We start from the raw sequence: 17,477 nt of genomic DNA on the forward strand, positions 1-17,477 counted from the left end.
AGAAAGAAACATCTTGATGGAAAGGGTGAGCAGCGTCGCGTTATCCAGGCGACTGATGCAACACCATCGCCACAGAAGAACCGGACACCTCCGCCTGCAGCAGTTAATCTGCTTTCATGCCTGCTTTCACTGCGCTTCATCCCTCCCCCAGCCCCTGCGCCGAGCCCAGAGGCTCAGCCGCGCTGCCGCAGGGCCCTTCTGCCTGCCCGTGCCCGCGGACCGAGCGCTGCCGCGGGGCTGTTTCCGTGGGGCACGGGCTGGGGCTGAGGCTGCGCCCGCAGGGACCCACCGCGCCTCAGACAAAGCGGCCCGGCCCTGAACCGGGGCACCTGCGGCGCGGCCCCTCCGCCGCCCTGCCGCTGCCCTGCAATCTCCACTGCCCTACTACCTCCCCTGCCTCCCTTCCCTCGGCCGGCCCCACACGGCTCCCCCGCCCCCGCCGGGCCCGGAGGCGGGGCGGGCTCCGGGCGGCGCCTCCCGCGGCGGGGCCGAGGCGGCTCCTTCCGTCGGTGGCCGCGGCTGCAGCATGAGCGGGCCGGGGCTGCCGGGGCCCGGCGGCGGCGCGGGGCTGCCGCCGTTGCCCAAGAGCCTGAGCGGGCTGCTGAACTCCTCGTCCTCGGGCGGCGGCGGCGGCCAGGGCGGGCGCTGGCGGGACCTGGAGCGGCTCTACGCGCAGAAGTCCCGCATCCAGGACGAGCTGAGCGGCGGCGGCCGGGGCTCGCCGCGCCCGCCCAAGCCTCCCAACCTGGACGCGGCGCTGGCCCTGCTCCGCAAGGAGATGGTGAGCGGGGCGGGCCGGGGCTCGGCGGGGGCGGCGGACGTGGCGAGCGGCGGTGGGGGCGCCGCCACCTCCCCGGGGCCAGAACGGCGCCCCGGCTCCGGGTGGGCGCGGGCCGGTGCAGCCCCCGTAACCCGGTGCTGGTGCCGGCGGCGAGAGAGGGCCGGGGCCGGTGGCGGCGGGGCTGCCGCGGGCGCGGATGGGGAGCCGCTTACCGCGCCCTGCGGCACCCCCGGGACCCGGCAGCCACGCTGAAAGGCTGGTGTTCAAAAACCCCCAGTGTCGGCGGCGATTCGTGCAGCCCAGGTGGCTGTGGTTCGGCGTGGTTCTCTCCAGGACTCTGTTTTGGTCCTGTAGCGCGGCGTTATTATAGCGAAATTCTTCCGGGCGACCTGGCGCACCTTTTGATTAAACACTAATTGGGTGTTGGTGCTTTGCTGGTGCAAGCTGCCACTGTAGTGACTAATAATAGCCTAAGCCTCGCCCGCTGAGGGTTCTGTAGAATCAGTGCAAGAAAGACAAGGAGCTGCTGGAGAGGGTCCAGCGGAGGGCCACAAAGATAATTAGGAGTCTGGAGCATCTTTCTTATGAAGAGGGACTGCGGGAGATGGGCCTGTTTAGTCTAGAGAAAAGAGGACTGAGAGGGAATCTCATTAAAATATATATATATATATATATAAGTATCTGAAAGGTGAGTCTCAAGAGGACGGTGCCAGACTCTTGCCAGTGGTGCCCAGCAGCAGCATGAAGAGCAATGGCCATAAACTGAAACACAAGGAGTTCCACCTCAACATGAGGAAGAACTTCTTTACATTGAAGGTAGCTGACCACTGGGACAAGCTGCCCAGGGAGCTCATGGAGTCTGCCTGTCTAGAGACATTCAAAACCCACCTGGACACGTTTGTGTGTGACCAGCTTGAGGTGACCCTGCTTTGGCAGGAGCTTTGAACTGGATGATCTCCAGAGGTGTCTTCTGTCTCTAATAACACTGTGAAGCATATAAAATATGGTATTGCTGAAAATCTGCCAAGTTAAAGACTTTTTCTCAGGCTAAGAATGTGCTTGAGGACAAAAAGCTCTTTTGAAAGGTCTTTCTGTGGATTTAGAAGAACAGTGTAGTGTGCTGAAATCCTAGTCTGCCACCAGTCTTTCAACAGTTAGAGAGAATTTTTAAAACTGTGTATTAGAATTGCCAGTTTGCATTAAAGCTCAGGAAAGGACGGGTGTCTATCGACTGCCGGGGCTTTCTTCTGTAATGCTGTAAAAGGAAACAAGGACATATGGTCTTAGTCGTCTTAAGCCTTTCCAAAAAAGCAAAGAGAACTCATTAGGCAAGTCTAATCTATTTTTTTCTTAATGGGAAATTAAATTAGATACTTCTCAAAGTCATTTGATAACTAGACTTCCCCTTTAAACTTTCCTTTAATACTCTGTTATCCGTGATGATAATTCAATAAAATACTTCTGAAGAAAAAGATACTTCTAAACACATCAAAGACTTTCAAGCAACAGGGTCCTTGGTTCCAGATGTACTTTTTTGTGGCCTGTACCAATTAGAGAGACTCTTGTGTACCAATAGGCTGTCTTTCATCAAGAAGATTAAAGCGCTTTATTACTGATATTGAACACTCCTTCTTGCGGCAATCAAAGATATTTTTATTGAGTAATAGGCTTGCTTTAAATTTTCTATAGTGAGTGAGGAAGAAATGCACAGAGCATCTTTCCCTGCATGATCAAGCAAGGTACTGTGTGTATGTATGTAAGTTTCTAAAGCTGAGAAAGTGATGAACTTGGATGCTTTGGAGAGAGAGAGGGAGGAAAGGAGAGGCCATTTCAGAACTGTGATCATGAGGAACAGAGTTAACTCATGGAATTGTGCACTATAGGTTGTCTTACCAAGAGTCAAACACAGCTTGGCTGGCATTAAAAACTGTGCTAATGCTATCAGGGTTGGACATTTCTTCAGGCTTTTCTTACCTCAGGGACCATACTTGAAAGTTTTGAAGAGGCTGCATGTTTTTCAGTAGACTTCTTGTTTGATTGTTTGATATTAGTGACAGCAACAGAAAAATAAGATATTAAACATAACCATTTGGTTTAAAGACCTATTATGTTAATTCCGCTGGGCAGTTTTTCTCTTGAAGTTTGTGCTTGGCGGTCAGTAGGATTGAACTTCACAGAAAGTGCTCAAGTCTTTCATGGAGCTGAAATAAGAGCACTGCTTGTGAAAATGCTCCCACTTTACTTAGGAGACAAAGGTTGCCAGTCTCCAGGTTGGCTTCTTTGCTTGACTCACTCCTGATTGCTTTTTGAACAGCTCTGGACGGCAGTCTTGTCCCTCAAACATTTAGCTCTCATGCAGGTCTGCCAGGTGCGTATCATTCTTGTATGTCAGAGCATTAAGTCCACCTTCACAGCATTCTTTCTTACCTGAAGTGAGCAGTTTAGGTTCTAATGGAAAGTGGGTGAGAAAAGTAGCGTAGATCTGAGGTGGTAGAAAGACTTACCTGTAATATCCTGGCAACTAGCACAGTGCTCCATGTCTTATCCTAAAGTCTTCACATTTAGCCTGTGCAGGCCTTCATCTTTTGGCTTCATTATGTCACCAGGTAATTTGTGTTGTTCTTGAAAGATGCTGTATCCTCTTATTCTTAGTGGCATTGTGATGTATGATTTTTATTTTCTCTCCACTTTCAGAAAGAACTGCTGGTAGAATACTTTAGCAATGTCAAAGTAAGATCTTCATGCTAACTTGTTGTAGTTTTCTTGTGTGCTGAGTGTATTGTCCTGAGAATTTAGAAGCATAAGAAGAGGTTAGAGTTCTCATTATGAATAAAATACAGCCTGGTGTTCAGGTTGCGGTAAAGGCTGCTAACATTATTTATTTATTTATTTCCTCTTGACATGAGTTGTGGCAAAAACTTTTTATTTGATGAAACTGAGGCTCACTAGGAGCAGTCTCTTGGCTTAACACTTCATTGAAAAATAAGGCTGAAATGGCTGTTTCTCTAGAATCTCTAATTGGGTGGTGGTTTAAATTAGCTGCAAGGCAAAACCTAGTTTTAATTTGATCTGACTTGGATAGGTGACAGTGTCAAGTAAACTCTCCATTTTGTTGCCAGAGAGGGAGACTGAATTGAGTTAAATGAGTAGCATGATTTCAGTTTGCAGTGCAACATAGTGGTTTTGTACCTGACATAAAGATGCGTCCTCTTTTTTTAATGGTTTTAAATCTTTAATTTGCTCTGGAACTAATATTTGAGAAGGTTAAGGACCAAAATATTAGGTGTTTAATTATAACCAAGCCTGTGCTTGAGTGGCACGTGAAAATACTCTGAAGATTTATAAGAGATGAAGTTTGTCCTTGTGTCACTTCTGCTTTAGTTTTGCTGCCTGGAAGTAACGTGCTGTATTGTGCTGGACATACCTGGCTTTGCCTATGTATGTCAATATCGAAAAGAAAATTAGAGTAGAAGTACTTACCTGGGAAGTGGGAAAACCAGTCAGAATCCCATTTAAAACTTTTACTCCAGACTGTTTCAGACAAAAGCAGAGCGCCTGTGATGGTGTCAGAGAAAGATGTAGATGTATTATGAAAGACACATGGTGTCTTTTTTTCATAATATCTCCCTTGCATAATGAGGAATATAGACTGTATGAATTTATCTGCCATGGCTCTGACAGCAGTGAACTGCTTATTGGAAGTTAAGCCCATCATTTTAATACAACATTTTGAAGAACACTTTGCATTTGTTCTGTACTATTGCATCACATCATTCCTTGTTCTTTTGTCCAGTTTATCCCGTGGGGCATCTGTCACCTTAGAAAATGAATTCTACTTTCACTTTTTGTAACTGTTCAAGGTGGAAAGAAGCTTGAACCTCCTGTTTAGCAACAAAAGATATATAGCATTATACTACCATAGAAAGACACTTGTAGTAATGATGGTTTGAATTGTTCCCCCTTCAGGTTGGTCTTCGGCAGCTGGATATGTCATTGCTGTGTCAGCTCTACTCCCTGTACGAATCCATTCAAGAATACAAAGGTGCCTGCCAAGCTGACTCTAACGCAGACTGCTCGTACGCCATGGAAAACGGATTTTTTGATGAAGAGGAGGAATACTTCTAGAAGCAGGAAGATTCCCCTCGAGGCTGACTGGACTGAGGTTCTTTGGTCTTTCTCTCCCTGTAACACACCTCAACAAGAACGACTGGAATTTGTATGGATCCCTCTTCCTGAGGAGGAACACCCAGCTACCCCGAGTTGTGTTAAATTCTCTTATTTTAACAGGCTGTCAGTACAAGTTACTCATGCAAATACCACTTGAGCAAAGTGCTGTACTTTAACTTTTGAAGAGTCTTCAGACATGCTTGACAAGAGTTTTCAATTTAATTTGGAAGGTGGGTGTTTTCATCTTACAAACATCGGTAGCTTATAACTGGAATTCTAATCGTAGTAGACAGCAGTGACTTCCTGAGTTGTAATAACTTCATAAGGGGGGAGGGAAGCCTCTGCTGTGATGTAAATAGCTCTAGGTGATTTTTGGGGGGGTCAGTAGCATTGATAAATGCATTTTGAACAGGCATCTGGATGCACGCACATCCTCAGCACTACTAAGCTAGTTCTGCTCTTACAGGCTGCACCCAGTTTTGTACTGGGTGAATTGTTTACACAGTGAATTTTTTTTTTCTCCTTAAGCTAATTTATTCCTAGCTTACAAGCTGTACATGTGATAGTGAATGTTATCAGCAGGGTTTTTTTTCTGTTGATCTAATTCACTTTCTTGGTACTGCCACTTGGCATTAACTTTTATACTCTTCTCTGGATTTCTTGCATCAACGTAGCTCTTCGACCTGCTAAACGCTGCTCTGAAATGGCTTGCTTAGCTTTTACTGCACTACATAGTAAAAGCACATTTTCAAACATAGTCTGTCTGCCACTATGTGGCTTGGAATAACATGAACTCTTGTGCAAGTGTTCTTGATCATATGAAGAATAAGGAAACCTCTCATATGACACAATGGGACAAATTGCAATATTTTATACTGGGTGAACTTTGTTGCTGTAAGGTAGATGACAGCTCTTTTTAAAAATGCGAAATAAGTATTTTGAGCACATACTTTGCATATGTTAAAACTTTTTATACTAACTTGTTCTTTGAAATATAACTTATTTTTGTTTTCAGAACTTACTAAAGCACTTGGTTAAGTTTTTATTAATTCGTTGTGTGAAATGCTTAATCAGCTGAGAGTTGCCAACTATCTGAGTTTTCACCCTTCTCTATTTTAAGTAAAATCAACTCCCAATGCGATTTTAGTTTCTTAAATTTAATTCTGAAAATTGCTGTAAAGCAAAGTGCCTGAATCTTGACACAAGGTAATAATTAAGGGCTTAAACCTCAAAGGGTTTTTGCATGGTTCATGTCTGGCATGTATGCAGTTTGCAGGAAGAATTGGCGATCACATTCTGGGGTAGCTCCTCTGTTAGTTTTTAAGAAAGGCTAGGATGTTTCAGTGATAAAAGCCAAGAAACTTCCAGGGTGCATTCCCTCTAAAACTGGCTTATTTTAGTGGAATTCAAAGGCCACGAGAGTAAAGACTGTGCTGTAATTGTGTATGTGTATAAGTTCTTAATCTAGTCTGTGGCAGTGGTTGGGTATTTTTTTTAATGTTAATTCTGGTCTAATTGCTTCACTCACCCAAAACTAAACTGAATGATAAGGGAAACACAGATAATTCAGAGAGTTATATCTGTACTTAAAAGTTGTGTGCCTGTGTGTGTATACATGTATAAATATATATACACACATATATTTACATGCAACTTTCTGCTTTGACTTAAGAATGTATAAGCTTTTAGTATAATTTGCTGTGCTTTTAGTGTTTACATGAGGCTTTTTCTAGTCTGTTGAAGTACTGCTATTTTCTTGCTCTTTCCCCAAAAATAAAAAGCATGATGTTTAGCATAACTTTCTAATGTGTGTATTTTAATTTACCTTTTCAGTGAATACAAGCCCCACCCCCCCTTCCCAACCCTCCCATAAGAAAACTAGGACTAGTCATCACCCTGGACTGAAGAAAGCAATTTTTGATTTAAATTGGAAAAAGTTCCACCTACGTCTATTTGGAATGGAATTTCCTGCTTCTCTGTCTTAATTGGATTTTATTTGGTTTTGAATTCAGGAGAAAATCCTGTTTCTACTACTAAAACTAATGTTTCTGTTTTACAGATCTTTAGACATGCCATTCCTTAATAGTCGTGGTGATGAGAATGGACTTGAGTAAAATTCAAAGTATTTTCTCTTACATAAATTAAAAAGCAAAATTATTTCTATTTCTAATCCTGCTCACGATTTAGGCAACATGGAACATTTGGCTGGTATTCCCTGCACCAAGGGAAGAATAAATGTCCTAAAGCATTACTCCACAAAATTTGGACTGAAAAACAGGATGGATTATAAGGACTTGCTAAGTTTTCAGCACCCTGCCCCTTTTAATAACACCATCTTGCATGGGAGAGAAGTTATAGTCAGTGTTCCTAAGGAAAACTCACATGCCACAAGGGCAGAAAGAAGGTTTTAAAATAATAAGCAATAAGCAGTTGTTTCAGAGGCTGATTTCTATGCCTGGTGTTGCAGTTGTGAGCTGTATCTCTTTACCACATTATAACAGCATGAAGAAGGGGAATTGCTCTGAAAGAGAGGTGCTTGGTATGAAAGTGTAGCTTTAAATACTGAGTAGTTGCTGCAGGCAGCTTCAGTCCAAGTTTGGTGTGCGCACGATGAAACGGAGTCACATTACTACAAAAGCTTCCTACCCATGGTCCAAATCTCATCCCAACACAGCTTTCCCATTTTGACTCCATAACCCCAGTTCATCTCAACTCCTAAGTTTTTAAGGGTACCTTTTAAGGATACAATGAAAGAAACCCTTGGGAATCTTCTCTACCCAGCGAACACTGTGGAACTTTTCCAGTCCCATATAGCACACGCAATAATGAGCAGGCCCAGGAAAAGACAGGTTTACAAGGAAGCAAGAAGAGGTGGAAAACTGTGAGTGCAGCTGTTCAGAATGCAATCTACGCTGTGTGACTTCAATAACCTTTCTCCAAAGGGCCTATAAATGTGGTAAAGCAGTTAGAAATAATTGTTAGTTCTCCACTAGCTGTACTTGAAGTTTTATTTTTACTTCAGCAGCATATCACCCTCATTCCATTGCTATGACAACTGCAGAGTCATACTGTCATAATTACATTACAGTTTAGTTCCCTGGAAATTTTCTTAGTCTACAAAAAGAGAAGAGTCTGGAAGGAGTGCTCTGCTTTGGAGAAAGAGGTTGCCAAAAAGTAATGGGTGACTGATACTAAGGCTAATATAACAGATAAGCATTTAGGTTCAGCTCCAGCTCCTGGTGAAGTCACTGTCAGTGCTATTGACTTTAGTGTGGATTGACTTCAAAGCAGGCATCTTCTCCTGAAATCCGAATTGCTGTTTGTTATTTCCAAGACTGTGGAACAGCTGCATACTTAGATAAAGGAGATATTCACACTACACACTACAAATGTCTTACTAAAAGGTACTGCATTAATGCACTGAAATGCAGTAGGCAATCATTAGAATAATTTGTAAAAAGCGTGAATGTTGCTTCAAAGAACAAGTTTTCCAATAAAGGTAGGGCAAATCTGCACTCAGTTTATGCATAGTTTAGATGCTTGCTAAAGTTGAGGCTTTAGTACAATATTCGGTATAGTCATGAAATTGGAAGACTAGGAGAATTAGGCAAAAATTACTATAGTATTTGTAACTAATTTAGTTCCTAATCATAGGTAACCAATCATTTTATGTGGCTTCTAAAATAAGTTGATTTTTTTAGAATTGTGTTTACAATTTCTTGTAAATAAGACAGTTTGCAAATTTTAAATGCAATGAAGGGAGTAGCAAAGCCCCCACAGTGCTTATAATTGGTCCACTTAGTACTTATTTACGAGCCTAAGGTTTTGTGTCACATTTAGCCTTCATCCTAAGGAAACAAAGCATGTGCAGTAAATCTGTCCAGGCATTTTCCATCAGTCTGCTTGCTATGAACTAGAGTTTATAGGACCGAAGTTGGTCTGTTCTTAGAAAGCTTGTAAGAATTTGGAGCTGGAGGAGGAGAGAGAGACTTAACTGCTTCTTCTTTGGACAGGATCACAGATATAATTCCCCTTTTGGCTTCTGTTTGGCCACCCTGCTGCCAGAAGGCAAAAGCTGGGTGGTCACACAGCTGCTGGCAGCTCTGCAGTGCTGGGTGCCAGAGGGGCAGTGGGAAGGAGATGAGTCTCACCACATCTTTTAGGGAGTAAGGATGAAAACTGCATACACATTGAGGGGCTGCCTTCAGTGGGATGCTAGAAGGGAAGAGCAGTGGGGAGGAATGTTAGAGTTTCTGGGGATGAGAGCTTGGCACAGTTTGGAAGAGATGCTGAGGTCCCGGGACATGAATTCTTTAAATCCCATGTTTGATTAGTTCTGCTGCTGACACCTTGGGGGATTTTTCATGTCCTTTTTTGACCTGTTTTAGAGACTGGGTTACACTACTTGTCATATATTTTTAATGTGACAGTCATTTGTTGCAGGTATGCATTTTTGCTTAACTGAAAAGAACATGTTTTCTTTGACTTTATTTAGCTGCCTAGCTAAAGCCATCCATTTTCCTTGAGGAATTAGATTGCTCTGAGGGCAAAGGAAACTAATTCCCCCACTGCTGTTCAGCTGGCTGCTGGGGAGGAATGTGAAATGGAAGGATTAAGCAGGTATGTGCCAAAGGGAACCCTAACAACAGGTCCTTTCTCCAATGTACAGCTCTATGACCTTCAGCCACTTTGAAAGAATTTACTCTGTTTCTGTGAAGCCTGCCTGTACAGATTACATTACCACAGCAGTTTGAGGTTCATATTCCTTTTCATATACTGCATGCATTTTCTCAGAAAATAACTCCTCAGAAGAACATTTTTCCATCCATTATTTTTGGCTTATTTTGAAGTTACTACATTTAACTGGACAATACTGCATGACCTAAGGAGATAACTTGTTTGTTTTCTTAGCAAAGTAGTTAAAAGATTTCTCCTATTTCCAAAGTCATCTTCTATTGATTTTAACATTTTCTGTGAGTTTCCAAGCTCCCTATGTGGTAAAGCCTCTTAACTGCTTGTTCTATGATCCTGGGCCCTCCAGCTCTGCAGGTAGCTTCACAGACACCCAGGGTCTGCTTTGAGGACTGGGTTCTGCCATGGCTGAGAGAGCCTGGGGGATCTGTGCACAGGGACACTCTCCTGAGCTGAGGTGGCTGCACAGAACCCAGATGTGCTCTAGGGATGAAAGCATAGGTAAGGCTGGATGTGTGCTGGACTGGCACCTGCAGCTTGTGCGGCAATTGCATCTTGAAAGGAATGAAGAGGATTAGCAAGGGGCTCTCACTGAGATGACTCACTCAGCAGTGAGTTTGGCTATTTGGTTTCAAATGACAGAGGAACTTTGGAGGGGATGAATATTCACTGCAAAAGTCTCTTTCCCTTAGGTTTTTGGCCCCTTCTCTTTCATCTGTTCTATTCTCAAAACTTAATTAAACAGATGTGGAAACAACCAGCCCTAAGTAATGAAGCCCACATATGATTTCAGAGGAATGTGCTTTTAGCAGAAGAATTTACATTTTTCAGATAAGGTTGGTATGCAAGTTAAAAAGACAAAGCCATCTGCTACTGAAATACACAGACTTGTGACTATTTTGGCTCTTCTCTGAACTTTTGCCACAGATTATAAATGCACTTGTGCTAAGACTTTATTAAGATAATGTCTTCAAGTGAATGTAATCTTTCAGAATTTCTCGGTTTAATAGGAGAGGAGAAATCCCACGAAAATTATGGATTGTTAGAGTTTAGTGGCTGAAGCAGATTGTTTGGAATTGTTGGTACATAGAGAGTTCAGTTCTATGTCAAACCACTGCCTTAAATTCATGTTAGCAGTTCAATCCTCCTTGCAGTGCTAACTACTCACTTTAAGAAATCACAAGCATTTCTTCCACAGGTCAGAAATGTCCCTGTGATTATCTGGGTAGACACATGAGTAAGAGTTTGTGAGCTCCTTTTGGTTCAGGATACCAGGTGCTGTCACAAACAATAAAGTTGCCTGTCTGAGCCCTACCAGCTTTTGCTTAAACTCTTCTGACTCGTCAAACAGCAGAACCTTTTAAATAATTTACAAGCAGGCAGTGTAATAAGGTCGTTTCTTCAGTTATGAAAGCACCTGGATGACAGGGACAGTACATTTTGTTGGTTTTTTTTTCTCTCTCAACTCTTCACAGTATCTGGTTAACTGAATCTTAATTTTAACAAAGCACTAATTATTTGTACTGAAAGGCCTCATGGATAATGGAAAATTCAAACATTGCATGCAGAGGTGAGCTAACAAAAGGTAAAGTACAAGCTTAAACAGGACCACATTTTAACCTGTTCCATTACTCTGAAATAACATCAAAGGCTGTACTGTGGAATAAAATAACTTCTTATATGCTATGGTGCACTAAAGGTAAACAACTGAAATATTAAAACAGTTTGATATAGGGGAAGGACATTTTATCAGAATCAGCTGGAAAAATAGTATATAAAATCAGAGAGAAAATTAATTTCTCATAGTATTAGAATATCAAAGCTCTGTTACTATGTGAATTTTGTCCTGTATGAACAATCTTGTATCTTTAAAATAACCTTGCTCTTTCTGACTGATACTTAGTCATGATGCTCAAATTGGAGAAGCATTTCCTTAAATACCTTGCATCATTCATATGACCTGTAGAAAGCATGGAATATATAGCACCTATTCAGTGTATAATTTGTGTGCATTTTTAGAACAGGAAAGACATTTATGACCAGAGTTCTAGTATATTTTTGGAGACCATCATTGCACAGTTGCTTGCATACAGGATTAACCCTTAAGGATAAATGAGAGCAGTAGAAATTTGCAGTAGTCTCTGTGGGGAAGAAGGAATTCTGGTTTTTGCATATATTTTATCCTGTCTCACTTCCTTTCTTATAGGGTTTGCTTGAGGTCTGGGTTCTCATATGTAAATAGGTTTGTCTTGTCTCCAGTGCTTTGTGTGGTTACACAATAGAACTTTTCACTTATCACTAGCCAGTCATTCAAAAAATCCTTTCTGTTTCTGTTGCAAATGCAGGACTGTTTGAAGCTTTCAATGTTCCTTCTTCTCACAGAGAATAATACTCTTCTCTGTCCTTTTGAGTGCAGGTGTGTACAGGCAGAATGCATCAATCAGTGTTAGAGAAGCCAAGCATATCTCGTTATTACTGCAGACATTTATTTGTATAAGCATCTGCTAAAATGTGTGCCCACTAATGAAAATATACACTACAATTTCTTTTGCAAATCAGGAGAGAATTTGCTGGGATGCATTTATTCTCCAGGAACAGAGATCTCAATGCACCATGCCCATTCTCTCATTCTCTGAATTACTTTCATTTGTAGGCAGTGATTGTATTTTTGTTTCAGCTTAATGGTGTGTTATCCAGTGCCCATGTCCTTACAAAAAGTCTGTAGTAGATCTGAAGAGGTGCAGGCTGCCTTGTTCATTTAAAATTAAATCTTCAATGCTTTGTGGTCCTGTAGCCAAGGAATTTGATGGATTTTCGTGTCACTGGTCACAAGGCTAAGCAGGGGGTAGCAGAATAGGAAGCTTGCAAGCTGGAGAATAAAATTGAAGGACAGAAACTTTCTAAAAGACAAAGCCACCATCTTCACAATGGATTCCTCAAGTAAAATCTTGTATTTTCACAAAATCATATTGCTTGAATAAATGGTCATAGTTGAAAAACAACTGGGCATCAGACTGCTACTACATGCAGTAGGAGCTGATAGGTCTCCTATTTTAGGAAAGGCAGCATAGGTTTGGTCTCTGAGAGCCAGAATCTCTGCCTGCCAGGGAGAACATCTGTCAGGGAGTGCCTATCCATCCCAGCGGCTGGCGGAAGGACCAGATGACCTCTGAGATCACTTCTAGCCCTGTCTGAGTCTGTGAAAACAAAACTGTTCCCAAGGGGGTGGCAGAGGCAGCTGCCTGCTCAGGACAAAGAGCTGAGCCTTCAGGAGCAGCTGCTGCAAGGAGTTTAGAGGAGACAGCACTTTCCAATATAATGGCATGAAATGACAGATGGCACCTTCCACCCTGCCATTACAGTGAGGAAGGATCTGCACACGAGGGCTTCCTGTTTTGCCATCCTCTATTAGGTTGTGTTGGAGAGGATTAAAAACACCTCTCTGAACTTTCAGTCAAAGTGCTTGTGCAGCTGAATTAGATTAGAATCACCATGCTGGCATTTTGTTACATAAAAGTAGCTGAGTAACAATGAGAGAAGGGAGACATGATCTCTGCATGCTTCTGATACTGTTCTGTCAGGGACACGACTTTTTTTTCAAACTGATACAATCTGTTCTGTTGCACAATACTCAAACCATTGTGGGAGGAAGGTGCCTTTCTTGCTGTTGGCATTTTCTTTCAATGTAGGACCTTTAAACAGAAAGAAGCTGCACCATTTTATACATAGATAAGGCAGAAAATGCACAGGCTGTAGTAACAGGTTTGACCTTTCCTCTCCTTCCATCTACACACACACACACACCATTTACATAAATTGCACAATTCAGTTGAGTAGTAAATTATTTTAGGGAAAAATCCACTTATAGAAGTGCAAAATCCATTTGAAAATATGAGAATTCTGGTACAAACTAAGTCTTGTCATGGGGTTGTGTAAAGAAATGAATACCTGCTATTGTGTTCATTCACAGCAAAGTTAATTTGCTTCTCTAAAGAAAAGGGTTCAAAATATGTCCATAATTCCTGAAAAATTCTTCATGAATCATCAGTGTTTATTTTCATTTTGCTCCCTCCCAGGACAAAATGAGTAAGAGATGGATTGTGCTTTCCTTGCCATGCAACCCATCTGCCATTTTCACACTGCTCAGTAGGATAAATGTCCTTAGACGGAAACAGATTGCTGCTTTGGACAAATTTATAAGGTGTATGCTCAATGTAATACATTCTCTTTTGGTCCCTATCCTGCAAAATCTAAGACATTTTTTCTGGTGCTGGTATGTGGCATGTTATTATCCAGTGGATGTTCTCAATGGGAAATGTTTTCTTCCTAGTTATTATTACACTTCTGTTGGCTTTTGATTTTCAGTGATCAAAAGAACGCTGTAGCCCTACTGAGAGAAAGAGAGACTATTTCTACTGTGGCCAAGACATGATACATATGTGGCTTTGATGGTTAGAACCAAAGCTTTATTCTGGAAGAGAAGTGAGAGACCAAAGAAAGGATCAAAGTTAAGGAGTGATGCATGTATCACAGTATCAGATGGGCTGCAGCTTGCCTGGCAGGGAATCACTATAAAGGTAACACCCACAGATGCTTACAGAGTGGATAAGCAGTTCTGAGGAAGGAGTGCAAGGTGAGTAGAAGTGCTTATATGTTGTTGAGGTCTTGTTTTCGTGTTTAAATCTGTGCATTGTTATTGAATTTGGTTTGTAGTATTTTTTTAAGAAATATTTTTCTGCAAAATGTACCAGTGCTTTCTACCTCAAAGTCTCAAACTGTCAAATAAAGTACCTTATTTTTTCTTTTAGATAGCTGAAGGTAAGATCAGCTAATGTGTGAGTTCCCTTTGCTCATTTTTTAACTAATTTCAGATTGATTTTGGCACACAACAGCTACAATAACTTCAAAATCATAATAAGGGCTTAGTGATTTGCTGTATATACTCCTAAAAGTCTTCAGATGTGTATGTTCCAGAACTGTATGCCAGTGAGGGTCAGAATTAAAGCTTCCCTTAGTATAACAAAGACTTTAAACATGTCACCTTTAATATTCACATTCTCTGGCTCCTGGCATGTCTGTTTCATATCTGACATTCACAGTGTTGACTGACTCCTAACAACCTGCAGCTGAAAGGACTTAATGCTTTTCATCTTTCTAAGCAGACATGAACAAATTAATCCTTCCCCAAATCCTGTGATGGTGCAGATACAATCATTTTATGGAGCCACATATATGACTTGCTCAAGGTCACAGCACTATTCGGTCTTAGAGCCAGGATTAGGATTCAGGTTTTAATTCAGGTCCCCAGTCCTCTGCTCAGAGAGCCATGGCACGCACTTCTGTGCAGCAAAACAGTTCTTCTGCCTAAAAATGTCCTCAGAATTAGAGTCAGAGATTGGAAGAAATCAAGGGGATCATCTGGATTTATTTCAGCAGCAGCCAGCACATGTAAAATCTCTTAAGTTCACACTCTTATGCTCCTATGTAAAGGAATTTAAACCACATTTTTACCCAGGGGAAAAAACCCAAACAATAGCTATTATTCTAATGAAAAGCAATTAAAACATCATTAGCAGTATTCCCTAGTTGCTTTGCAGACCTGCCATTTGTCTACAGAGAGCTCAAAAAAAGCTTTACAAATTTAGGACAGCAGATCAAGATTTTATGAAGCTCCTTATGTTCATATCTTCTTTCCTGCCACCTCAGTAATACAGTAAGCATTACTGGAAAGACTAAGAAGGTCAGAACAGCTAAGAGGCAGGAGAGAAAATGGGACTCTTGTTATATACACCTTCCTGCAAATTTTAACTGCGGAAACCTGAGTTTCAAATTAATTCATAAACAAAAATACTATTAATTTTTAGCAGTGGAGGAATGTATTCATTCTCTCTCTTGCCACATGAATTTTTGCAGAGCTCAACAAGATTCAGAATAATTCCAGCTTGTGGGACTACTTAGATTTTTAAAAGATGTCATCCTGAAATAATTTGAATTTTATAGCTTTCATGGTTGTATCTTGAATTGACCTTGATACCAAGTCACCAAAACAAGTATTTTGTGATGTTTTTCATCATTAATTTCATTCTCACATTTCTCCAAACTGAAGATGGATGTTCATTTTTAAAAGCTTGGATTTGTGATTTTGAAAAACAAAAATTAATCAAAGAACACATATGTAAGAGTGTCCATGTGTTCCTTCCAGTTTTGAAATTACCAGTGGTTTCCTCATCAACTCCAGATTGGCACTGCAGTGCTTAACACCACTCGGCTGGGGAGTGCTCAAGGAATGCAAAAGCAGGCAAGCCCCTGAGAAACAAGGGCCTCCTTGTTTTATGAGAAATCAGCTAATAGTTTTCCAGTACAGATGTCCCGCTTTACTTTCAGTTTGGTGAAGACTGGGGTAACAAATGGCAGCTTATATGCCTCTGAGATAGGGCTTGTGTGGAAGAAAGGGCTCCCTTGTCTGTATGTGCAGGAAGGCACAAGGGTGGTAGCCCTTGCACCAGCAAAGCCTAATGCAGCACGCACTAATGCAGAATGGAGGGAGAAGCTCTGCTGTTGCACAGCTCTTCCTGTTCACTGACTAATTCTAGCACTGTACAATTGCTAATTCTGCCTTATAAAAGTGTATTTTCAAGGCTGTAGTGCAAACCATTGAAATAATGAGGTTACTGGTATATTTTCTAGGGAAACCCACAGACTTTACTGCTTGGAAAACATCTTTTGCTATGTCATGTTGTCACTCAGACTATTACAAAAATGTCTGCAATTAATACTACTCTTCTTTCATGTTCATAATTTTTAAACTCGGTAGTAGGATGTTTTTATATTTGCTTCATGATACCCATAAACATCTATACCGCATATTTTCTTACATATTTTTCTTGAGATGCTATCTCCTTAGTTTCTACTGCCATCTTAATTTTGTATAAGTCTGCTACCTTCTCTTTTAACCCTCCTTAGCTTTTACTCTAATTCTCCAATTTTGCATATGCTAATTTCTAAATACTTGCTACATGGCCTGTGGACCTACAGGAGTTCCCAGCTCCCACTGCGCAATCACTGAGCCATTGCTCAACCCAAGTCTCAGTAACAGCCCTGGTTTTTCTGTGCATTTCATGCAACACAGTTCTGAATTTGCTCCATAGGCCACAATACCCCTTCTCATTCCAAGCAAAACTCAAAAGAGTTTCTATAGGTTCACTTCCAGGCTGCTGTTTTTTTAACTCAAATAAATCCTCTCCTATAACTTAATGAAACAGATTATGATACATAGAAAGAGCTATTTGCCATCCATATTCCAGCACAAATAACTGTTTCATTACAAAAAGTTGACAAAAAAGAGTAAAAGCAAGAGAGACGTGACAGTTTTAAACAGGCAGAAACTTAAAGTAGTCTTGCTTCTCTCTGAAGCACTCTATGCTTTCAAAAGCATAAAAAATGCACTCATCTGCCTCCCCCTCCCCCCCCCTCAGTGGGTGTCCTTAAGCTCCCCCTAGATTTATGAAATATTAGTGTATTTGTCATGTTAGTTTTGGTAAAGGAGTAACTTTAACACCAAATAATGCTGAATGCCCTACATTACTAATGATGCCTCTGAAGACTGAGAACCTGTACCACACCTGCTTTTGTTCCACAGCTCTGTAGCTTTTAATTGCCCTCTCTTGCTTCGAAGTTGTGTAAGGGCAATGGTGGCTCCTGGCAGCATTACAGAGTGCATAACTGATACATTATCAGTGTATGTGACAAAATAAGTAAACACTGTTTCTTTCAGAATGTGTTCATGTCCATTCTAGGTGTTCTGGAAAAAACCTCAGAAAATACCTGAAATCAGTTT

General features: G+C 41.5%; 1 protein-coding gene across 1 annotated transcript; it reads left to right on the forward strand.

Annotated features, from left to right (window-relative positions):
- The first annotated feature begins 484 nt into the window (after nt 1-484).
- FAM89A (family with sequence similarity 89 member A) lies at nt 485-6,746 on the forward strand. The gene is made up of 2 exons (XM_030946481.1): nt 485-781; nt 4,748-6,746. Exons 1-2 carry the CDS (start codon nt 527-529, stop codon nt 4,904-4,906), a joined length of 414 nt encoding a protein of 137 aa, XP_030802341.1. The 5' UTR covers nt 485-526; the 3' UTR covers nt 4,907-6,746.
- The last annotated feature ends 10,731 nt before the right edge of the window (nt 6,747-17,477 follow it).

This window comes from Camarhynchus parvulus, chromosome 3, assembly GCF_901933205.1.
Source record: "Camarhynchus parvulus chromosome 3, STF_HiC, whole genome shotgun sequence".
NCBI classification, from domain to species: Eukaryota; Metazoa; Chordata; class Aves; order Passeriformes; family Thraupidae; genus Camarhynchus; species Camarhynchus parvulus.